Source organism: Xyrauchen texanus, chromosome 17 (assembly GCF_025860055.1).
Source record: "Xyrauchen texanus isolate HMW12.3.18 chromosome 17, RBS_HiC_50CHRs, whole genome shotgun sequence".
NCBI lineage: Eukaryota > Metazoa > Chordata > Actinopteri > Cypriniformes > Catostomidae > Xyrauchen > Xyrauchen texanus.
Window position 1 is genome coordinate 11,153,796 of NC_068292.1, and position 25,436 is coordinate 11,179,231.

Consider the following 25,436-nt stretch of genomic DNA (forward strand, 5'->3'; position numbering starts at 1 on the left):
CTATTTTTAATGCTATGTGTGAACAGAGTTGTAAGATTAACGGTTTAGCATGTACGATGTTGGGATGTGCTGATGTAAGATGGAGATTTACATTTACATTTATGCATTTGGCAGACGCTTTTATCCAAAGCGACTTACAGTGCACTTATTACAGGGACAATCCCCCCGGAGCATCCTGGAGTTAAGTGCCTTGCTCAAGGGCCCAACAGTGGCATCTTGGTGGTGCTGGGGCTTGAACCCCCAACCTTCTGGTCAGTAACCCTGAGCCTCAACCACTGAGCCACCACTGCCCCGAGATCGAGGATTCAGTCACTCTGGAGTTCAAAAAATTTCTTAAAATTGGACATATAGTGACATTATTCCATTTAGTTGGAGGATATAAAAATATCGGATATTTTAGAGCCGAATATAGAGAAATCTCGTAGCGCATGATGCTCCACGACTCGGTGAGCAGCCAATGGAAATCGACTGTGCGGCAACAATACTGGAAAATTAACAAATGGAAATGGTCAACAAGTGCTCAAAACATTTAATGCCGCTCACCTGCAACTCGCATCAGTCTCCATTTTCCACTCAGGACCTTACCCAAATGTGCTCAGCCCGTTTCTTTTTAGACTCAGAACAGAGAAGCAGCAACGTTAGTAGAAGCTCCCGTATGTCCATGTTTCTTTACAGCTGTTTTGTGTCTCCTAGAACGGGTGATTGTGTTGTCACGTGAGTTTGTGATCAGATCAACTTGACAGCGGAGTAATCCTCAGTCGTTTAGTGTGTGATGCCCAGTTCTTGTCTGTATGTAAGTGTATGATACCTAGTATTTTTAGATTCTGTTCAGATTGTAGAAATGGTGTAGTGTAATCCAGCCTAAAAGTCTCGCCCAGGGTGCAATTCAATGTAGAACCGCCACTGGTGCCCACTATGCGATGCTGTATTCGGCCAAGCTACGAGTGATTATTGGAAGCGCTTCTAAAGTTTTTGACACATCAGATGTAGTTTCGCAGTACCTGGACAAAAACGGCACGAGGTCCAACACCTGATCCCCCTACTGCTGTGACAGGCGGGTGGCAAACTGAATTGTTTTCATATTCTGTCTATTCTCTTATAAGTATGTAGCAATACGAGTGAAAGCTTGTATATTAAATTTTTTATTCTCTCTTTCTGAGTGATGAGGGCTGGTCTTATAATTTATGGTTATATCTCGGGTGGGTGGTTGGCAGGAGGTTTATGGGTGTGTTTTAGAATATAGATGTAGCTTTGATGCAGGAAACTCATTTGAGTGACAGCGAACATTCGAATCTAAAACACAAATGGATTGGACAGATTTACTTCTCATCTTTCACAAGAAGTAGCAGAGTAGCTATCTTAATTAATCAAAGGATACCTCTGATGATCACAGACAGTGTTAAGGACAAACATGGCAGATATATTATTATTAAGGGGACTTTGAATGGAGAGGAGATTTCACTTCTAAATATATATTGCCCCGAATTATTCTTCGGAATTTCTTACAAAAGCCTTTCTCGATTTTAAAGAATATGCATGTGGATTGGCTATTATTGGAGGGGACTTTAACTGTTTACTAAATTCGTTACTGGACAGACCCCCAGGAACTCTGTGTGATGAATTAGGATATATAGATTTTTGGCGCACTCTTAATCCTTACCAGAAGAAATGCACTTTTTTCTCGCATCCTCATAATTGTCACTCTAGGATCGATTACTTTTTTGCTCCTAAGACACTGAAGAAAAAGATCTCTCTCTGTAACATAGGAAATATCGTGGTTTCTGATCATGCTATTGTTGTACTAGATGTGTGTGTAAAGGGGTTTCTTAGGGCAGCTAGACGATGGAGATTTAATACTGTATTGCTCAAAGATGATACATTTCTCTCATACTTTAATTCAGAGTTTAAGATATTTTTATCTATTAACCCAGAATCCACAGACAATCCCTCACTCCTATGGGAGTATGCATATATTAGAGGCCTCATTATTTAATATCTCACTGCCAAAAAAAGGAAACAATTAGAAAAACAGAGACACCTAGTGACAGAGTTAAATATTGCCACTAACAGCTATCTGAATGAACCATCTCAAACGTCTTTAGAAAAATTAGGTACTGTGCGGGCCTCTTTAAACTTGCTGCTAACTCAACAATCTCATTCAAATATTCTATTCTCGAAGCAGAAGTTATACGAATGGGGTAATAAACCTAGTAAATATCTAGCCCCCTTGACAAAGTCGAAATCGGACTCACAATTTATCACTTCTATAGTGGACGATAAGGGAGTACAATCTTTCAATTCTTATATTATAAATAACACTTTTAAACAATTTTAATCTGCATGACATCAATCCATTTATTCTTCTCAAAGACATGATTACATGGTATGACTCGCTGAAGAACAGAGGGAATTTCTTAATGCTCCCATCTCGAGAGAGGAAGCTGAAAACGCTCCATAGGTTAAAATCTGGCAAATCTCCTGGGCCGGATGGCCTTGTATGCAAATTCTATAAAGAATTTGAGCATATACTACTAGACCCTCTTTTAACCATGTTTAACTACTCATTCTTTACTGAGTGTTTGCCTTTCTCTCATCCTTAAAAAAGGTAAGACCGCAGAAAATTGTGGGTTCTATAACCTTATTAAACTCTGATTTAAAATTGTTATCTAAAATCTTAGCACTAAGATCTCTGGGTGGTAGACAGCACAAAATCTCCTTTTATGCGGATGATATGCTGCTCTTTCTCTCATATCCTGAGGTGTCTGTGCCAAGGTTGGTAAACCTCTTTCAGGAATTTGGGCAGGAATTTTCAGGAATTCTTTGGGTACAAAATGAATTTTTCCAAATTGGTTGCTCTATTGATAGGGAATACGAAGCCCGCAAGTCAACCTCCCTCCTTTCCTTTTAAATGCTCCAAGGATGGCTTTGTCTATCTGGGTATTAATGTGACCCCTACATTTAGGCAGCTGTACAAAGCTAATTTTGTACCAATTCTTAAAAAAATTTGTGATGATTTAGACGGGTGGATGGTACTTCCTCTGTCTTGGCTGGGGAGGGTCGCTTTGATAAAAATGAATGTCCTGCCCCGCTTATTGTATCCAATGCAAATGATTCCTATTTTACTGTCTAATAAGGTCATAAAAGAGCTGAATGGGTGGCTAAGCTCATTTATCTGGAGCAAAAGAAAACCTAGACTGAAATTATTAAAACTTCAACTCACTAGCGCGAAGGGAGGCTTGGATCTTCCGAACATTAGACTGTATCAATTGGCTTGCCAACTTCGATTTGTTGTCGAATGGCTCCGTGAAGACCCTAAATCAGTCTGGCATGATCTCGAATCCTCACAGTCAAACTGCCCTTTACAAAACCTTTTATTTGTTCATAATTCAAAGTTGAGCAGAGCTCTGTGTAATAGTCCCTTAGTGCGTAATACTCTCAAGGCCTGGTATGTTATACGAAGGGTGGAAGGCAGGATCGATACAACCTCTCCTCTTTTGTCGATTTTGAATAATCCTGAGTTCTTGCAAAGTACTACAGACCCTGGTTTTAGCTTTTGGCATGCTCTTGGCATTTGTAGGATGAGGGATCTCTAGTGTCCTTTGATTACATAGTCTCAACATATAATGTACCTAGGCAACAATTCTTCAGATTTTTGCAAATTAGAGACTATATCTTCAAAAATACTACACTCACTTCTAAATATTCATTCTCAGTTATTGAGAAAATCCTTCTGAACCCTCCTCCACACAAATTGATTTCCCTTTTTTATAAAGCTCTATGCTCCTATGGTACAGTTAGTACCTCACACCTCAGATTGACTTGGGAACGAGAGCTCCGAGTGGATATCTTGGAAGAGGTGTTGGAGACGGTTTGGTCCCAGGCCAATAGGCTCTCAGTGTGTAACGGCAAGAGCCATTCAGTTTAGGATTCTGCACAGAATACACATTACGCCTCATATAAGACACAAATACAATTAAACTCTTTCACCACTCTGCCCTAAATGCAAGTCTGATATAGGAGATTATATTCATTGTATATGGGGTTGTCACGTAATCCAGTCTTATTGGTCTAGGGTTGTGGTTCAGTTAAATAACATCTTTGGTCTGGCTATGGGGCTGGATCCTTTGTTACTCCGTCTGGGTTTTCCCTGTAAACACATTTCTAACAAATATAAAAGACGGCTTTTTAGCTTATTGACCTTTGCTGCCAGGAAGAATCTACTGATGTCATGGATCAGCGATAAGCCTCCCTCCATTAAAGGCTGGCATGCAATTATTAGAGAGACTATTCCTTTGGAGCTCTTTTGGAGACATGCATTATTCATTGTGTGATATAATGTGCCAGAAGTGTCTAGATTGCATGTATTCTCCTTGGCCTAGGTTAATCCAACTGTACATTTCGATTTGCGATACAATGCTATGTTGTTATCTTCTTATGTACTTTTGTTTATGTATCTCCATTGTTGTGTGTCAAGCTATTTGTGTTAGTTAACATTTTGTAATTTGTTAAAGTTAATAAAAAACTAAATAATAATAATAATAATGATAATAATAATATATAATATATATATATATTATTATATATATATATATATATTAGGGCTGCAACGATTACGTCGACGTTGTCGACAAAAATCGATAATAGAAATAGTCGACAATGAATTTCATTGAATCTCACTCTCACTGTTGAATTTCACTCTCTTCATTACAATCTCTGCCGAGAGTCGCACATGCGCATTAGCGTCTCTGCTGAGTGATAACATACAGAAATGGCGGGGTCCAACGCAGCAGCTGCGCGTACCAAAACATCTAAAGGGAGCATTTTAGCCTGGATACGGCGAATAAAAAGATTACCTGCATGGTTTGCAAAGCAGTCCTTGCGTATCACGGCAGCACCTCGGTGATGCACGAACATTTAAAGAGAAAGCACGTCGGACAGTTGAATGAAACGGAGTTTGACTCGCCTCGGACTCGCCTCGGTAAGATTTCGGTAAGATTTAAATAACATGGAAGCTAATATGCTGACTTTCCTTAATATGAATAAACTGAACGACATAGCCTGAGCCTCATGTTGATTTTAAACTCGGTCTGTCAACCATGACAGGTTTGTGTCCAGGTAGTATCACACAGTCCATGTTTACAATTTAAATTCAGACGACTCTGAAAGCTTATTTTAAAACCGTTAGATTTCATAATGTTGAGACGAGTTGTAAAGTTCTTTTGCAACAGATTGACCACTGAATGTATCTCACAAAATGCACTTAATATTTTTGTTTACTGTTTTATTGCTGCCAATGTGCCTGCCCCTGGTTTACAGGAAGAAAATGTTTACTTGATTTTACTTTATTTTTTCTTATAAAACAAATGTGCCTGTCCTTTATAAAAATTATAGTTTCTTTATTTATGTATTATTTATGTCTATACTGACCTAGCACTGTGCCTAATTGGTTTTAGACAGGGCCTTTTTATTTACTTTTAGTATGAATCGGCCTATCAGCAGCAAAGTTCAATAAAATATGCATTTTTCATTGAAGTACCCCCTTCTTTCTTGTGTTTACTATCATTTTCCACAGAATTAAAGCAATCTCATGCTAAATTTTAAAAATTTTTAATAATTATTCGATTAGTCGACTAATCGTTTCAGTTGTCAGTGACTAGTCGACTATTAAAATAGTCGTTAGTTGCAGCCCTATATATATATATATATATATATATATATATATATATATATATATATATAATTAAATGTGATGGGTCATGCAGAGACTTCTAGGAATGCCCTATTATAGTTTTTTTTGCTGTAATTTTAACAATAGGTTACTGTAAAAGTACATGTATTGTCTTGTAAAATAAAATATAAACTACCGTACATGGTAGTTTTTTTACTGTAACATTACAACATACTTTTCGCTGTAAAATTACAAATGTTTTACAGTATAGGATAAGTAGCGTTTGTGGCAGCTGTTTATCTGGTTGACATTGACTCAGTACAGAGCACTGAGAGCAGCAGTTTTAGCCCACAGCACGTGACATATCGATACACATACAGGTGAATAATGAGAGATGGATTGTGGGGGTTTTAAATTATTATCATTGCAGCTGATAACACACATGCTGGAGGTTAGATGGAGGAGGGGAACTGAGAGAAACACGCTTATTGTAAAAGGCCAGATTTTCACATTTATCTGGTTCCCCTGTGCTGATTTTTCATATAAAAAATGTATTTTAGTGGTTTCTGACAAAATTTCATAAACATTTGATCCCCTTGCCGTTAAATGTTCTTGCCTGCATCGCCCTGCGCTACAAGGAAGTGTTTGTGGTTTATCTGATGTAAGACCTCAGCACATGAACACAGACTGATAATGTGTGGATTTAAGTCTATTGTTACAGTGCAGCATGTGAGTCTTTTGTTGTCTTTATGTAGGAAGCCCCCCTCAGCTGATACCCACAATCCTCCTTGATGCCCATAATCTGTGACTGTGAGCATCAGGAGATTGAATCTTTAAAGAGATTAACACACAGTCTGTCACACACAACACATGCACACTCTCACACATACAGATCTGACAAAATAAAGAGACCACTGCAAAATTACCAGTTTCTCTGGATTTACTATTTATAGATATGTGCTTGAGTAAAATGCACATTTTTGATTTATTCTATAAAGTACTGACAAAATTTGTCCCAAATTCCAAATAAAAATATTGTCATTTAGAGCGTTTATTTGCAGAAAATGTCAACTGGTCAAAATAACAAAACAAAGACCTTGAATAATGCAAAGAAATCAAGTTCATATTCATTTTTAAACAACACAATACTAATGTTTTAATTTAGAGTTCAGAAATCAATATTTGGTGAAATAACCCTGATTTTCAATCACAGCTTTCATGGGTCTTGGCATGCTCTCTACAAGTCTTTCACATCGCTGTTGAGTGACTTTATGCCACTCATATTTGTATGCAGGTATTATGTAGCAATACCTACAAATATGAATGAGAATACTGAATGAGAAGACCTTTAATATGATCAGAAAGAAGCGCTAGTGAACAGTTTGTTGAATGTAAAGAGATTTGAGAAGTCAGCATTTGGAGTGGATGTGTATGTGTTGTTGATACATTTAGGCCTTTGCACACCAAACGCGAATTTGTGGCATGATTTCCGAACAATGGATTCCTAAGGAGCCATTTACACCCCGAGAGAATTTTTGCACGTAAGAAGCGTTTTTTTTGTTGTTTTTTTTCAGTGAGTGTTTCGATTGTTTATTTGTTTTGTTTTTTTCACCCGGGGATGAAATGCCCTGACCTATAAAATATTAGCTTTGGATCATGTGTCAGGAGTAGGGATGGGATTCGTAAGGAATTTGACAATATCTGGTTCTGATTCCTCTTAATGATTCCGGGTTCTCAAAGTTCCAATAATAATTTTTTACGCTTTTTATTTTAAGAATTATTTGAAAATGAGAAATGCAATTCTTCTTGTATTTAGTGCCTCTTGGAGTCTGTTGCCAAATAATGTGATAATTTCAGATTTCTACAGAGCAGATATAACAAATCAGAAATAATTGTAATACAATTCTTGTAACAGCTGTTTGCAGACATTTTTGTGACTTATTACAACAAACTCGTGTATGTTTAATTACACATTGTCATATGAAATGCCAGTCAGTAACTGCACAGCTTGATTGAAGTCTCACAAGTCTCAAAAAACATGACATAACAGACAGATTAGACTGGATTATGATGTTGTCTAATGATGTACTTCAGACTTGTGAGACTTACACAGTCTTTTCATTTTGAGTTGGAAATGTATAACATGAGCTTGACTCGTACTTCTATACAAACTATACTGGAAGCAGCGTATGTTTTGCGCTGTAGATTCAAAAGAGCCGGCTCATAAGAGTCACTAGTTCAGGAATATATATATACACTGGTAGCGCTGTGTGTTTTACACTCTAGACTTAGTAGAGGGCAGCGCTGCTGGAAATTTTAGTATTTTAATGTGGTGTTTAATCAGCATCAGTGGAAAATTTCATGTAGAGGAACTGTTAATGGAACTGAATGTCTTGAAGAACAAACGATTGCAGTATTTTTAAAGAATGGAGCTGGCTATTGGTACACAACCCTAGTTAGGAGCTGCCGCATTTACTAAAACCAGCGCAACAGGTTTCGACAACCGACATTAAACACTGAAAGAACTCAAGGGAGAAATCCTGAACCAGCAGTTAAGACATACATTTATTTGCATTAAATATATTAAATAGCTTTTCTCATATGGGTTCTCTTAACGTGTAAATGATATTGCCGAATCACTTCCTTGCATCCTCTTTAAAGCATGATCTGATGTTATGTGGGCATAGGGTGGACCAGTTTAAAGGTTCGTTGAGCCACCTATCGTACCAGGTTAAAATTGCTTGTCGATTTGCGCCACCTGATAAAGGCGTGAAAAGGTAAAGGCGTGAATGTGCTAAAGCTGAACATTCACTTTCTATGCGATTTGCCTCTCATAATCACATCGCCTTTGGTGTGAATTCTGTTTGAAAGAAGATCAACTTCTGTGTCCCACTGTAACGCTGTGTCATCAGTGAAGGTCAGATGGCCATTTAGATTAACTTCCAGAATACTTCCTAAACACCAATAAGAGTGTGCGACCATGTGAACTGTCAGTATTATTGAGGGATTGACTGCTTGAAAGATCTACATTTCTGGTCACCAGTACATGCTGAGTTGAAAGTGCTGTTCCTGCAGCAGGACATCCTCATCTGCCTTCCTTTTCAGCAAGGACAGACACTGATTTTCAAAGTCTTTACTAGTTTTGTGATAAGGTCTGAAAGAGAGTGGCTTGTATTTTGAGTACCGAACCACAATCATTTTGGCCATTTTGAACCAAGGTTGTTTCAGTGTTAATTTCGTCGATGAAAACATATAATTAAAAACATACTATTGACAATATTAACAATTTCAAGAAGAATCTAGAAAGAATCGATTGAAATAATTCATGGTATGTTGGGGACTTCCCCACATGAGCTGCAAGAGTTGAACACTTTTATAATGAACTAAGGGTTATTTCCCTCACTCAAAACACATAATCATTAATCTATCAACAACATAAACGTCATATTACAATTTACATCTGCACACACAATGAAGTCAATGAATATCTGAACTTAAACTAGTCAGAATGTGTAACTGGTTTCCTCATAAATGCGCTACACAACTCAATATCCTAAACTTTCTAAACGTGAGGAATTCTCAACATTCACTTGTAAAAGTAGGTCATCCTTTTATTTCAGGAATTCAGCTTTTTACCATGTCGTTTAATCTAAAAAAAAAAATGTATTAATGTTTAAATAATTTTAAGTATCTTATGCATTTTATATATATATATATATATATATATATATATATATATATATATATATATATATATATATATATATATATATATATATATACATATTATACATATATATGAATATTTAGTTAAAGTTTGATACAGGTTTTTGTCATTTTGCACATGTCAATTAAAATGTCATTTTTGTCAACTAAAATGAAATGCCATTTTCAAAATTAGCTAAAATAGATGAAATATTGCCTAAATTTAAAGGACAAAAATTATGAAAACAAGGTAAAATGCTGTGCTGTGCTTGTGTTATTGTATTGTGTGTGTGAGAGTTGTGTATATTTGTGTCTGAACCTCTAAAACCCAAAATGAGAACAAATGACAGAATGCGGGTCACTAAAATTAATTTATCCTTTAAAATGAGTTTTAGGGCACACAGATTACTTTAATTGGAAAGATACAGAGACAGTGTTAGGAGATAGACCACGCGATCATAACATTCCAAATGACCGCTGTAGGAAAAGAAAGAGCCATCGCCTTTTTGATAGAAGCATCATGTCCATTTGCTAGATTTTTCTGAACAAGCAAGCAGTTTATTTGTGTGATTTCAGCTAAAGGAACAACATTTATGATATTGCTGATGTCATTGCTGTTTTTAAATATGTTATTAAAACATAATTGTGACAAACATAGTAGACATGAGCTGTTTTTAAGACTTAAAATAGCTGATGGAGGTGTTAACCAGATGGCCACAGAGTCATCTGACTTGCCTTAAAGGGAATTTAAAAAACAAACCTAGCAACATTATACTTCTGTATCTTTTCTACAACATGTGTTGTGTTAAATGTGAAAAGAAGTATCATGAAATGGAGATTGTTAATATGCTTTTTTTGTGTTAGTTTGTGTTTGTGTATGTGTGTGTTTGTGCGGTTAGTCAGATAGAAAAGCACTCATATCTCAGAGGAAAAAGCCTGCGGCTGCTGTTCACAGAACGATTGCTGTTGGATCTACGGTGCATATCAGCAGCTTTCTCCTTCTCTGCACAGCAGTGCAGCTTTGACCCTGGGCGCTTCGACAGTGCTAGTAAAAGAGAACTTTTCATTAAAAGATTATTTTCTCTAAAAGAGCAATACACAGCGGCATTGAACGTCCTTTTCACGCCCTTTGCCGGCAGCCATATCACTCTGCAGCTCTTGCCTGGTTGCCCACTAAAGCTAAGCAGGGTTGAGCCTGGCCAGTACCTAGATGGGAGACCTCCTGGGGAAAACCAAGGTTGCTGCTGGAAGTGGTATTAGGGAGGCCAGCAGGGGGTGCTCACCCTACGGTCTGTGAGGGTCCTAATGCCCCAGTATAGTGATGGGCCCGCTGAGGGCGTCCTCCTGTGGCGCCCAAGAAACATGCAGCTCCATCTCAACCACTCACGCCAGGAGTGGTGGTGGCGTAGTGGCTAAAGCACACCATTGTGCTCTTGAGCAAGGCACTTAACTCCAGGTTGTTCCGGGGGGATTGTCCCTGTAATAACTGCACTGTAAGTCGCTTTGGATAAAAGCGTCTGCCAAATGCATAAATGTAAATGTAAATGTAACCTCGGCTGCACCCAGACCTCTGGAACCTCCAGGTCTGGCCCCTGGACGGGATGCGGAAGATCTAGCTGATCTACAACCTGCTGTCGTAGACATGTACAACCAAGCCAGAGCTCCCTCTACCAGGCAACTTTACTCCCTGAAGTGGTGCTTTTTTGCAAATTGGTGTTCTTCCTGGGCTGAAGACCCACAGAGGTGCGCAGTTAGGTCAGTGCTTTCATTCCTACAGTAGAGGTTGGGGGGGGGAGGCTGTCCCCCTCCACCTTGAACCCCATGACACAGTAGACGCCAAGTCTTTGGGTAAGCTTAATTATCAGGTTCCTAAGAGGCGCCCGGAGGTTAAATCCCCCCCGGCCGAGCCTGTTCCCCTCCTGGGATCTCTCAGTAGTCCTCTCAGGCCTTCAGAGACCCCCTTTCAAGCCACTAGAATCAGTCAGACTCAGGGCCCTCTCCTTGAAGACGGCCCTCCTGATCGTGCTCGCCTCCATCAAAAGGGTCGGGGACCTGCAAGCTTTCTCTGTCAGCGACACCTGCCTGGAGTTCGGTTCGGCAGACACTCACGTGATCCTAAGACAGTAGGCTACGTGACCAAGGTTCCTACCACTCCCTTCAGGGACCAGGTAGTGAACATGCAAGCACTGCCCTGGGAGGAGGTAGGCCCAGCCCCTTCATTGCTGTGTCTGGTACGTGCTTTGCATATCTACTTGGACCGCACGCAGAGCTTTAGACGTTCTGAGCAGTTCTTTGTCTGCTTTGGTGGACAGTGGAAACGGAACGTTGTCTCCAAACAGAGGCTTTCACACTGGGTAGTGGACGCCATTACGTTGGCCTATTACACCCAATACTTTGCGCTTTTACCCCTGGAGATCCCACGAACTTGGCTCCCTGGATGACTCTTCCCTAGCCCTCTGGTCCGCGAATTCAGCGGAGGAATTCGCCGACCAAGACCAATGCGGGGACTAAATTTACCCTGTACTGGAATAGGTGCTCCACAGGATGGGGTCCCATGTGTGTATTTTCCTTGGAACGGTCCCCTTGCGAGCGGACGTGCTTCTCCCTTGGGCAGTCCTCATGGACCCCCGGTTGCCGTGTTTGTAGCAACTCCTCCCTTCCAATGAGGTAGGATCTACCACCGTGCCGAAATTGCTCCCAAAGTTGAATCAGACTTGTGGAGGTCCACAATTTTGGCTGATTTCTTTTGATTTTCCCATGATGTCAAGCAAAGAGGTACTGAGTTTGAAGGTAGGCCTTAAAATACATTAAGTACACCTCCTATCAGAAGCTAATTGTCTAAAGTCTTGACATAATTTTCTGGATTTTTCCAAGCTGCTTAAAGCACAGTTAACTTAGTTTATGTAAACTTCTGACCCACTGGAATTGTGATATAAGTGAAACAATCTGTTTATAAACAATTCTTGGAATAATTACTTGTGTCATGCACAAAGTAGATGTCCTAAAAGACTTGCCAAAACTATAGTTTGCTAATATTAAATCTGTGGAGTGGTTAAAAAAATGAGTTTTAATGACTTCAACCTAAGTGTATGTAAACTTCTGTGTTTGGAAATTTACATACATGTTTGGTAACTGAAAAACTAATGTCTATTTTTCCAATTATTTCTGTAGCTTTTTGTTTAATTCATTCAAATAAATGTGATATGATCAACCTACTTAATCTTTGGGTTTAGTTTAGAACAGGCAGAACTCTTGATTTAAAGACCAGTAGCTAAATTTAACCATTATTATTATTCTTCCAGCTGGAACTAATTAATTCTGGCAAGTGACCATGGTATAAGTGGTATAATCCACGGCTAGGTATGCGTTAAATGATTTGAATGCACTTTGTGGAGGCAACCAGGTTCTTCGTTTCCACGACGTGCCTTAAAATCGTTTAACACACTCCTAGCCATGGATTATCCCATACTTATACCATGGTCTGTTCAAATACTTGATTTTGATTGGTTGGAATGCGTGTGTTTAAACTGTTTAATGCACAGGTAGTTCCAGTCAGTTCTATATTAATGTGCTTACTCTGCTGTCCTCCGTAATGAGATATTGTGAGAGTTTTATGCTTCTGTTTTAATCTACATCTGGTTGTGATTTTAGTGTAGCAAGTCTGAGTCTCAGAGCCAGGATAAACCATCACAAAACAACATCATCAAGTGCAAATGACATCTTTAAATCAACTGTGAAGTAGGGTTGGGCGATATATAAAATATTCACAATATAATCGCGATGATTTTTCTGACAATATAAAAGTAAGCAATATTGTGAATATGCTATGATTTTAATGCACTTTGTACACCGCCTGGCCATAAAAAAAACAAAGTTGTCATTTAAATTTAAGGTAGTGTTATGATCTGGAGTTGCTTCAATTGGTCAGGTCTAGGCTCAGCAACATCATGCGGCAGCTGACTGCATGAATGTACTGAATGACCAGGATATCCCGTCAATTTATTTTTTCTTCCCTGATGACAATGCCAAGATTCATTGGGCTCAAATTGTGAAAGAGTGGTTCATGGAGCATGAGGAATAATTTTCATACAAGAATTGGCCACCACTGATTCCTGACCTTAACCCCATTGAAAGTCTTTGGGATGTGCTGGAGAAGACTTTACGGAGGGGTTCAACTCTCCCATCATCAATACAAGATCTCGGCCATAAATGAATGCAACTCTGGATGGAAATAAATGTTGTGATGTTGCATAAGGCTGACGAATGCATGCGTTAATAAGCTAAATGTATGTGTGTATATATATTATTACTCTACAAAAGGAATCAAATTTACCTAACTACTCTTTAAGTGCCCATTTACTCATGTGTCGTCTGCAGCCGAAAATCATTCACTCATTTTTAACTGCTCCATTAATCGCCCAGTGGTGTGGTTGGTTTCCAAACGTTCACAAACATCATACTGTTATTCAGCAAATAATCTGAGCTATGCTGTCCACATTCATTTTATTCTGGTTCTGGTGTACATTATTTCATTACCAGATGTGATGCGAGAAGAGTCCTGTGACAAGCAATATGTCTGACCACACTGAGTGAATATGCTGCATTATAAATAAAAATGACCAATCGTTTATGTGTTCATTTCTGTTTGTTTGTCTTCTCAGCATGCAACGTGACCATTCACAATCGCTGCCGAGACGCGCTGGCCAACTGTGCAAAAATGAAGCAGAAGGTAAGAGACCACTGAATAGTATGAAATTGTGGAAATGTCTGCTCTTTGAGTGGGCTGAAATGAGTTGTTGTGTAGTGGTTAAGGCTCAGGGCAGGTACAGAGGTGGCTGCTGGTTTGATCCCTGCATGAAGCAAGATATCACCATTGTGTCCTTGAGTAAGTCACTTCACCCCAGATTCAAAGTGCCTTTCTTTATATATTCAAGAATTGGTATAATTGCAGATATGCAGGGATCTAGCCAGATTCACCTAGAATCCATTAGTACAGTCTGACCAGTGTTAACTCTCTGTATGAACTAATAAGTCATGGCGTAGTTCATCTGAATAGATTGTGCGCACACACGAGCTGATAATGCTTCATGCAGCTCCCCACTGCCGCATCAGCATTTGTGCTTTAGAAACGGATGGCTCTGTGATTCTACCAATGGAAATAAAGCATGTCAATTAACATCTGTATTGATTGTAGCAACAGAGGCTGGCGCTCGTCAGGAATACAGCAACTTTACATAACGTGACCCTTCGCAGCAAAAGTGAGTCTCCCTCTGTCTGTCTTGTTTGAATGTTTCCTGATTTTTTTTCTCTTCTTCATGCGCAATCTCATCACTAATTTCTAACAATAATAGACCTATAAACTAGTCTGCTTGGTAGTCACAGTTCAGTTCATACTGTGGTATTCTCTTGTGTTATTCTCTTGTGTTGTCAAGCTTTGATAGTTACAGGGCAATACTTGTTGAACAGGATCTGCTAAATAAAGAACAGCTTTTCTTTTACTCAACAACAACACGATTCTTTTATTCTGTACATTGTTTTTCATGACAATAGTGTTTCTTTGTCAGATCCGATAAAGAAGGAGCGTCCAAGTTCAGCCATCTACCCATCAGAGACGCTGAGACAGTCTTTTCTCGGCTCTCGTAAAGGACGCTCCACCCTGTCCCTGAACAAAAGCGTCTCCACCAATAACATCGCGGGGTAAACAATATCTCTTACTCATTTAAACACACAGACTTGAGTTTTATTAAAAGTAAAGAATCTGGCAGTGCACTGAGAAAAGGACCTAAAACAAGTGCTTTGTGTGGTAACATACAAATGTACTTGTTTTATTCATCCGTAAATATTATTTAAGTATTTAAAATGTCAAATTACCATTGAATGCACAGTAATAATATTTAATGCTATGCCAAAATTGTAATCAACATTATGTATGCAAATACATAAAGTAATCAACAAAACAATATAAGGACCACATTATTCAAAGGCCTTTTTTATACCAGGTGCGATTGTTTTTTTGGCATGAATGCTTAATTTTTATTTTCTTCTGTTTTTTTGTGAGGGCTTTTTCTCGCTCCACGATGAAAGCCCACATGCCAATAAGATGTAAGCTTTGGGTGACGTGCGTTGGGCATTGAAAACTGTTTCATCAATTAATGTTGAAATATCTACAGATGAAGAATTTATTTCAAATAAATGAGTTTGAAAACAAAGGTATTTTAGAAAAAGTGATTAGCAATAATCGCAATTATAAATACTCAACCATTCAGCCGACATTCACACTTTTTTCCCTTGTGTGAATGGGCATATACATACAGATGTGGCCAAAAGTATTGGCAGTGACATTTTGTAGTTCGCAAAGTTTTTTGCTTCAGTTGTTGTTGTGTTGATTTACATTGTTTCTAGATTATTGTGCAGAGTTAGCAGATGTATTTTAAATAATTGCAAAAAGTTTTATTGGCCACACAAAAACTCAAATTTCACTGTTTTTTGTCCCTGGCACAAAATGAACAGCTAACATCATGTCACTAATCATATCAGCAGCACCTGGGAAAGTGAACAAGTACTAGTCAGGTGAAATCACTCTATTATTCTGATTGGATTATAAGAGCAGACTGATTGCTATAAAAGGAGGGAAGAAGTGCTTCCAATCATTGTGTTCTTGTTTGCAATGTTTACCTCTAAAGAAAGACGTGCAGCCATAATCGCTTTGCTTTAAAATGGCCTCACATGCAAGGAAATTGCTGAAAGAATATTGCACCTGAAAGAACCATTTACCGGATCATCAAGAACTTCAAGGAGAGAGGTTCAACTGCAGTGAAGAAGGCTTCAGGACATCCCAGAGTGTCCAGCAAGCACCAGGACCATCTCCTCTTGAGGAGTCAGCTACAAAATCGTGTCACCACCAGTGCAGAGCTTGCTGAATATTGACAGCAGGTTGGTATGAGTGCATCTGCATGCACAGTGAGGCGGAGACTTTTGGACAATGGCCTGGTGTCAAGAAGAGCAGCAAAGAAGCCACTTCTCTCCAGGATAAACATCAAGGACAGACTGAAATTCTGCAGGCAGTACAAGGATTGGACAGCCGAAGACTGGTGCAAAGTTATTTTCTCTGATGTTCAGGACATCTGGAAAATCGATAGTTCAGAGAAGAAAAGGTAAACACTACCATGAGTCCTGTGTCATGCCAACAGTGAAGCATCCTGAAGACCATCCATTTGTGGGGTTGTTTTTCATTCAAGGGAGTGGGCTGTCTCACAATTCTGCCCAAAAACACTGCAAGAGCAATTTGGTGATGATCCGTGCATTTTCCAACATGATGGAGCACCATGTCACAAGGCAAGAGTGATAATGAAGTGGCTTGGAGATCATTACATAAACATTTTGGATCAGTGACCAGGCAACTCCCCGGATCTTAATCCCATTGAGAACCTTTGGTCAATCCTCAAAAGGCGAGTGGACAAGCAGATGCCCACAAATTGTGATCAACTCCGAGCACTAATAAGGCAAGAATGGAGCTCCATCAGTCAGGATTTGGCCCAGAAGCTGATATCCAGCATGCCAGAGTGAATTGCAGAGGTTATGAAAAACAAGGGACAACACTGCAAATATTGACTGTTTGCATATATTGAATGTTTTTGCCAATAAAAGCCTTAAAAACTCATGAAATGCTTATCATTGTTTCCCAGTATACCATAGAAACATGTGAAAAAATTATCTACAAACACTGAAGCAGCAAATTTGCATAACACAAAATGTATGTCACTGCCAATTCTTTTGGCCACGGCTGTAGATAGTAGCAACATGAGTCCAAATTGAGGGAAATCCCAGATGCTGTTTATTGAATAATCCAATATTATTACCTTTTCCCATTTTCTCCAGGGACACCACCTATTAAAATCAACATGAACTCAACCATTATTAATGGTTATATAAATAAATGTTCAATAATGTCCACGCTTCCTATCTGTCTTCTCTATAAACTCATCTCAAATGAATAATCATGCATTCCATAAACAGTGAAGGAGAGTTGGCTCCATTACAATGCACTACATGTAAGTGTTCACTAGACAAATGGTTTTAACATACATTTAAATTCACCAGATGATTTTGTAATTATTATTCAACAGATATGATGTTGGAGACACGATGTATGTGCTGACGAGGGACATTTCCATATACCTGCATTTTCTGTGCATGCCCTCACTTCAAATAACAGCACTTGATTATTTAATCAAAAGAACAAAGTATAGATTAATGTTGTCAATGAAGACAGATTTATACGCAGCACATCACCATGAGGTGCCAGTGATTGTTTGCATTTAACGCACCAGAAGCTTTGGTCGTGTTACAAAACCCTCTAGTGCCGCCACTGGGGAAAAAACTTTTGGCAAATTATCTGTGTTCAATTCTGCCGATAACCGAAAGTTCCAAATGTAATTATCAGCACAGATTAATCTGCAAAACTGATGGCACTGTCGGGGAGCTTGATTCACTTTTAACTTTAAAGCAAAGCACACCAGGTTCACTTTAATTTGTCACCTGCTTAATTCCAGTCATTTTAGCCTGTTACAGACCATATAAAGCTAATATAAAGACAGCACTTCTCTAGATCTTCAGTGATGAGCAAGTTAAAAAACTGTCAACTGCATATACAAACACAAAGGCCTTCCTTTACAGTAATATACATCTATCAGCCACAACATTAAAACCACCTGCCTAATATTGTGTAGGTCCCCCTCGTGCCGCCAAAACAGTGCCAAACCGCATCTCAGAATAACATTCTGAGATAATATTCTTCTCAGCACAATAGTACAGAGTGATTATCTGAGTTACCGTAGACTTTATCAGCTCAAACCAGTCTGGTCATTCTCTGTTGACCTCTCTCACCACCAAGAGAATTGTGCTGAGAAGAATATAAGCTCAGAATGTTATTCTGAGATACTGGTTGGCGCTGTTTTGGCAGTACGAGGGGGACCTACACAATATTAGGCAGGTGGTTTTAATGTTGTGGCTGATCGGTATCTATCACTTACAATACATTATTATTATTAAGTTGAATATTACAATGAATATTCAATGTAGTAATAATAATGATAATTATTAGGAAATGCACATCCAAACCACATGGTACTGGTGTTGTACCATAAAATGTCGCAACAGTCCTGCAATGGCTTGTTAAGTACGTACAGTTAAATATCACATGTGATGACCTGTTTGTGTTTCCATCAGAAGTCTGAATGACGACTCTCCACTGGGACTGCGGCGGATTCTGTCTCACTCCACAGACTCTCTGAACTTCAGAAACAGAGCCATGTCCATGGAGTCCCTCAATGATGAAGGTACAACTCAACTGCTCATGCACAAAATAGATGAAATTACTGTTTACAAACCAACACTTTGTGACGTCACTTCCAGGTCCTTCGGAAAATCCAAATAAGATGTTTTATATTAGCGCTTTATTCAACTTAGCTGAAAATGACCAACAAGGGCTGTGTGCTGTTGAAGACCAAAAGATTGTTTGAATTTTGCACGGCTGTAGGACAAACTCAGGATTTTATACAAATGATATTTCACAGTCCCTGGTCATCATTATCACCTCTGCTTTAATTAGACCCAATTGACATGTGACTGGTGTCGGTAGTTTTGTTTGTCTGCATCATCACACATTACAAAAAAACGATTTCTGGTTGGTCTCGTTTTCCACTTAAAATATATCTAACAATATTTTAAAACGTTCTTAAAACAAGAGAAGCAAAATGGCGTAAGATGTTTTGTCATTTTCAGAGAAATCTAACAAAATTGAGCTTGTAATAAGAAAAAACTATTGGCCAGTTGGGTAAAAAGAAAAATCAAAGGGAAAAAAACGTTTGTTTTTTCTTACCCCCATTTTCTTGTTTTTAAGATTAAACGTTACTAAATTTTGTTAGATTTATTTGAAAGCAAGACTTAAAATCCAATTTTGCTTCTCAAGTAATTTTACGATGTTTAGATCTTTTTATGGGGAAATAAGATAAAAATGCTTAAGATAATGATTTTTGCATTGCAAACCCTGAAGTCACAACTGTTGTGACAATATAACACCAAATACATGGTCACCGCTAATCTAACGGTACTCAGTCTCAACACCAAAAAATAGGGAATTTATGTAATTTACGAAAGAGATTTTGTCACACTTACTCCCGCAGGAGAGATGTATTACGCATCAATGTTGGAGGAGTTGGAGAAGGACGGGAAGGATTTTGAAGCAGATTCTTGGAGTATGGCTGTGGACTCGTCTTATCTGCAGTCTCAACGTAAAGACATCATCAAGAGACAAGATGTCATATATGGTAAGACTATATATCACTCATTCACTTATTTCTTTCATTTTCAGACTTCTTTTAAGTCATGACTGTTCTCAAGTTAAGTTGTTTTTATTTGTATAGTGCTTTTCTGTAATGCTGCAATGTCTCATTGAGCAGTTTCAATTGATAATCATGCCTAAAAATTATCAATTAAAATAATTTATTGTTCTGTCAGATTTCTCAGATTTTCTGTAACTGTGTGTGAGTTCATGTGGTGTGTCTGTCTCTCAGAGCTCATTCAGACAGAGCTGAATCACGTGAGGACACTGCGCATCATGGAGGGGGTGTTTCGCAGAGGGATGCTGGACGAGGTGTTGTTGGAGATAGGTGTAGTTCACGCCATTTTTCCCTGCTTGGATCAGCTGCTGTCCGTTCACTCACGATTCCTGAGTCAGCTGCTGCTGAGAAAGAACCACAGCCTCGCGCCCGGCAGCACCCGAAACTTCACCGTCCAACAACTGGGTGATATACTGGTGGAGCAGGTGAGCATCTCACATGCAGTTCTCTACTTCCTGGTAGCATGGAAATGAGGTGAACATTCACAAATGATAAGGTCTTTAATTAAACTCTTCAGCTCTGCATCAATCTCCAGACCCTGGTAGAGTCCCCGGATTCAAAGTCTTATATGGTATACTATTTAAAAGCTTAGAATTTGAAATTTGCATAGAACTCCATGTTGTATTAACTAACAAGATAAGACCTGAAAACCTCTGCATCTCCACTGTGGTGAGGATGTAGGAATATGAATATAAAAGTTTTTCAAATTGCACTAAAATAGGCAGGTCACATATCAAATGAAAGCTCTCGTTCTCAGGAATGTGACTATACAGTTTTGCTATTTTTTTGCCATAACACTACAGTTTGTATAATTATCAAAAGATCTCTATATCAGCACTTACCTAAGTTTTATTCAAAAGGAGCTGTTTTCTACTTGTCTGTGAACTTGCTTGGGTAAATAATCCAAAGCGATTTCTCAGGTGCCATGAACAAAATATGCAGTCTAGTAGTATATTAATAAAGTATATTAATACAAATCAATGGCAAAATATGTCTGTTGCTTACTCCAGGGGTGGTACTCAGCATCTTTACCACTGAGCTACCCAGGCCCCGCAAAATATAGCTTTCCAGCAGCATGTAGATAAATCTTGTAGTCCACTCAGAGAGAAGGTACGTGGGATAAAAAAAAACGACTGAATGCTTATGACAAGAACATGATGAGTGCTCAGCTTGTCAGAGTGTCACGTGCATTTCAGATCTGTTTATTGTGATGGAAGATGTTAGAGCAGGGGTCACCAACACGGTGCCCGCGGGCACCAGGTCGCCCCCAAAGACCACATGAGTCGCCCGCAGGCCTGTTCTAAAAATAGCAGAGCTGCGTATAAAATTTTATTTTATTCTGTTGCTGTGTTGCTATTCTTTTTTGTTTAATCACACTTGCAATAATATATAGATTTAAAATATGACAATATCTTAAAAATATGTTTCTTATACATGAAGTTTAGATAAGTTTAGGTGAACTCTGACGTACTCCAGTACGGTCAGTATTGTGCGTGTGACAATACAGTGCTCGTGGAGAGTAAGCTAGAGGGCGCAGCGAAGATTGGCGCTGAATGCAGTTTCTTACCCCCAAAAACATGGCAGAAAAAAGAAAGAAAACTTATCACTTTCACAACGAATGGGAGTCGGAGTTCTTTTTTACGACTGTGAAAGAAATCTGCGTGTGTCTTATATGCGGAGCAACTGTGGCAACGGCAAAGCAGCACAATGTGGAGAGACACTTTACTACGAATCACAAAAACTACAATGCTAACTACCCACCGGGAAGCGCACTACGGGCAGAAAAAGCCCTTGAGCTAAAGACAGCTTTGGGTAAGCAACAAGCTTTTTTCACAAGGCCGGCGAAAAAGTCACAAAAAGCAACCAAAGCCTCTTTTAGAGCTACGCATTTCCTGATCAAGAAGAAGGCATTTTCAGACGGAGAAGTTGTCAAAGAAGCAATGCTGATAATTGCTAACACTGTACTTAAAGACGAGAAATATGGAAGCGATGTAATCGCCACTCTCTCCGACGTCCAACTGGGGGCATCTACGATGGCTAGACGAGTGTCAGCTTTGTCCAGTAACTTGGTCAATCAGCTGGACCGGGATCTGGCGAGGTGCAGGTGGTTTAGCATCCAGTGCGATGAGTCCGTGGACAGCAGTAGTACAGCGCAGCTGATGGTTTTTATCCGGATGGTGTTTGAAGATTTCTCTACAAGAGAAGAACTCCTGACACTACTGCCCATAAAGACAACTACGAGGGGAGTTGACATTTATAACACAGTGAAGGAGTTTTTCGTGCAGAAAAAGGTACCATTGGAAAAGCTGGTAGCGGTGACCACAGATGGGGCTCCTGCTATGATTGGCCGACATGCAGGTTTCATCGCTCACTGTAAAGGTGACCCAGACTTCCCAAAATTTCTGCATTACCACTGCATCATTCACCAGCAGGCATTGTGTGCCAAAGTGATCGGCTTTGGGCACGTGATGACTCCCGTTGTGAAAATCATTTAAACAATATCCGCTCCAAAGCAAAACAGCACAGGATTTTCAAAGTGCTATTGGAGGAGATGGCAGCTGAATATGGTGACCTGGTACTACACACAGAAATCAGATGGCTCAGCAGAGGACGAGTTTTACTTCGTTTTTTGTCACTTTGGGTGAAATCAAAGAGATCATGCAGTCCAAAGGCGAAGACGTCTCACTGCTAGAGGACACAGAGAGGACACTTGACCTTGCATTTTTGACGGACATTACTGGGAAACTAAACCAATTGAACTGCGAGCTGCAAGGTAAAGGCAAGACTGTTGTTAATATGATAAGTGCTTTAAATGCATTTAAAGCCAAAATGAACATTTTCTCTGTGGATTTACAGAGAAAAAATGTGCTGCACTTTCCCTCTGTGCAGTCAGTGCTGAAAGACAATGCTTCTGCATCTGATACATTTGACAAAGTTGCAGACAAGTACTATGAAGTCATAAACAGACTTGGGCAAGAGTTTGAGAATAGGTTTTGTGACCTTGATCAGCTTGAGCCATGTGTATCATTCATTTCCAATCCTTTCATGAATGTGGACACAACAAGCTTCGCTGAGCAACTAAGTACAACGTTCAACTTGGATGCTGGACAGGTGGAGATTGAAATCATAACATTGCAAAATGACATCCACCTCAAAGCCTACCAGGCTGCACCAAACTTTTGGTGCCTTGTTGACACAGAGAAGTACAGTGGTGTGTGTACAGCAGCTATGAAGGTTGCCAGCCTGTTTGGTTCTACCTATCTATGTGAATCAGCATTTTCTGACATGAACTTCATCAAGAACAAACACAGAACACGCCTCACTGATGCACATCTGAAAGAGTTACTTACAGTTGCAGTGTCAAGTTACACTCCAGATTACAATACAATGGTAAACAACATGCAATGCCAGTCTTCCCACTAACAAAGAAAATGATACTAGATGTCAGTGGCAACATGTCAGTGCCATGGCAAAGTTTAATTAAAATATTGAAGAATTGTTCAATTTAAAATGTGTGTTCATGACATGTAACCGTTATTATTTTATTAAAAATACAGCAGATTTGGTCATTAGTTCAAAATGTGACACTTTATTTAAGTTTTCTCACTACATTACAGACGACATTACAATGTACATAATTGATAACTTTTTGAAACATGGTGCAACATAGTTCATGATTTGTTTAAAAGGTTTGTCAGAGGCTAGTGAAAATGGGACATTTTTCCTAAGAAATGTAATGTAAGTGATCATCTGAAAATTTTACAATTACTGAGATAAATAGAAATAAAGTGCTGAATATTGATATCTGTTTCCCACCTTGTCATTGTTGGTAATTATTGTGAGAAATCATTAACATGATCAGAGTCTTCACATTATTAAAATGTATAAGGCAAACTAAGCAAATTTGTTATTTCAGAAGAGTGTATCAAACTGGTAGCCCTTCGTATGACTCAGTACCCATGAAGTAGCTCTCAGTATCAAAAAGGTTGGTGACCCCTGTGTTAGAGGAAAATTGTTGCCATCTAGTGGAATGAACTAGCAGTTTTTGCAGGGACTTAGAGCTAAATTGAGTCTGAATTACAGGTTTCCAAAGATAGGATCCCCCAAAAATATTTTTTATTCATAATAATATTGTAAACATATACAATATTATTTATGCATTATTAGAATCTACTTTTTTATTTGAGGGCTTTTCTGTAAAATGAGACAAATATTTTGCAAATAGTCGACTGTATGTGTAAAGTGAGCTTTTATATTTAGCTGTGGAAAGTGCAGGCGGTAGCAAAAGCACACATCAGAGAGGAAGAGGTACCAAACTCATTTCAAAATGTTTCTCACAAAATTCACATGAGTAATTAGAGATTGTTTAAAGGACTTCAAACAGGGCTGTTAATTGCTTCAAGAGCAAATGGACATCCAAGTAATTTGTGCAGCTCATATTTGCAGCAAATACAATGAAGACGGTAAAAACTATGATAGCTTCTTTTGGCCACAAAGTTCTTTATTTGTCGCACTTGCCTTTTGTCAGCAGACAATACACAACACAGGACATCACAACATTAATATCAAACATGCTTGCAAATTTCTGATGTGATATTTCCTCTAGTCATATTCTGTTGCTGAGCTCACATACTTAGCATGCAACAGATTTGAATATGATCTGGTGTTTTTGTCAGAGACCTTAAAGATTTGACTGCTACAGCAAAATCTGAGCTTAAATCAGAGTCAGATCAGTCGAGCCACTCATGCACTTTTGCCTGTGTCTTTACAATACATGAAGTACATATAATTCAAAATAACTTGTATCAATGAATTGTTCTTTGCCTCAGTTCTCGGGTCAGAACGCAGAGGAGATGAGGAAGTGTTATGTTGAATTCTGCAGTCGACACCTGAAAGCTGTGAAACTCTATAAAGAGCTGTTGGCACGAGACAAAAGATTTCAGCAGTTCATACGGGTGAGAGTACATGAGAGTGCAGTTAATACTGTATATTGTGTTTATTATATTCAGTGTATCCATTGAAATATGTGGAAGTTTATTTGTTGTCTTTGTTCTTTTATATTCTTTAGCGTGTGAGCAGAGGTTCTTTACTCCGTCGCCATGGTGTCCAAGAGTGCATTTTACTGGTCACTCAACGCATCACTAAATACCCTGTGCTCATCCAGCGCATACTAGACAACACTAAAGGTGGGACAATACTCATTTACTCCAAAAATGACAACCAGTTCTTGTTTGATCATTTAAAACTAAAGTCTGTTCAAACAAATTTCGATATTCACAAAATAGCATATCCTTAAGGGGGGAATTCACTAAGCTTTCTGTGCTGGTTTAGGATGTATTGTGTGCACATGATTTACAAAAGGAATAATGCATATCAAGCAATGACTCAAGTGCAACCACAAAATCTGTACTGAACACAATTTGCACTGCTCAATTCAGATCTTGTGGGTTGAGTGCTATATAGCGGAGGATGCTACAGACTACCGTGATCTGACACACTCTACCGGGACTAAACAGCATCACTGCAGCTCTTCAACATCATTTGATCCTGATTTGATAAACTACTGCAGTAATTCAATAGATAATGTACACTAGCATCTTTTTAAAATAAAATTCAGTTTACCGGCTGCTTTCCATATAGAATAGACTTTTGTGAATAAGCCG

General features: G+C 38.9%; 1 protein-coding gene across 2 annotated transcripts in view; it reads left to right on the forward strand.

Annotated features, from left to right (window-relative positions):
- LOC127657988 (rho guanine nucleotide exchange factor 2-like) overlaps nt 1–25,436 on the forward strand; it is a 71,702-nt gene that overhangs the window by 32,597 nt on the left and 13,669 nt on the right. Inside the window, exons 3-10 of one of the 2 annotated variants that reach the window (XM_052147033.1) lie at nt 14,035–14,102; nt 14,568–14,631; nt 14,938–15,070; nt 18,602–18,711; nt 19,558–19,701; nt 19,948–20,198; nt 24,603–24,728; nt 24,842–24,959. In XM_052147033.1, the coding sequence (XP_052002993.1) occupies nt 14,035–14,102; nt 14,568–14,631; nt 14,938–15,070; nt 18,602–18,711; nt 19,558–19,701; nt 19,948–20,198; nt 24,603–24,728; nt 24,842–24,959 (1,014 nt within the window). The remainder of the gene's footprint in view (nt 1–14,034; nt 14,103–14,567; nt 14,632–14,937; nt 15,071–18,601; nt 18,712–19,557; nt 19,702–19,947; nt 20,199–24,602; nt 24,729–24,841; nt 24,960–25,436) is intronic. The other variant, XM_052147034.1, reaches the window with a different exon arrangement.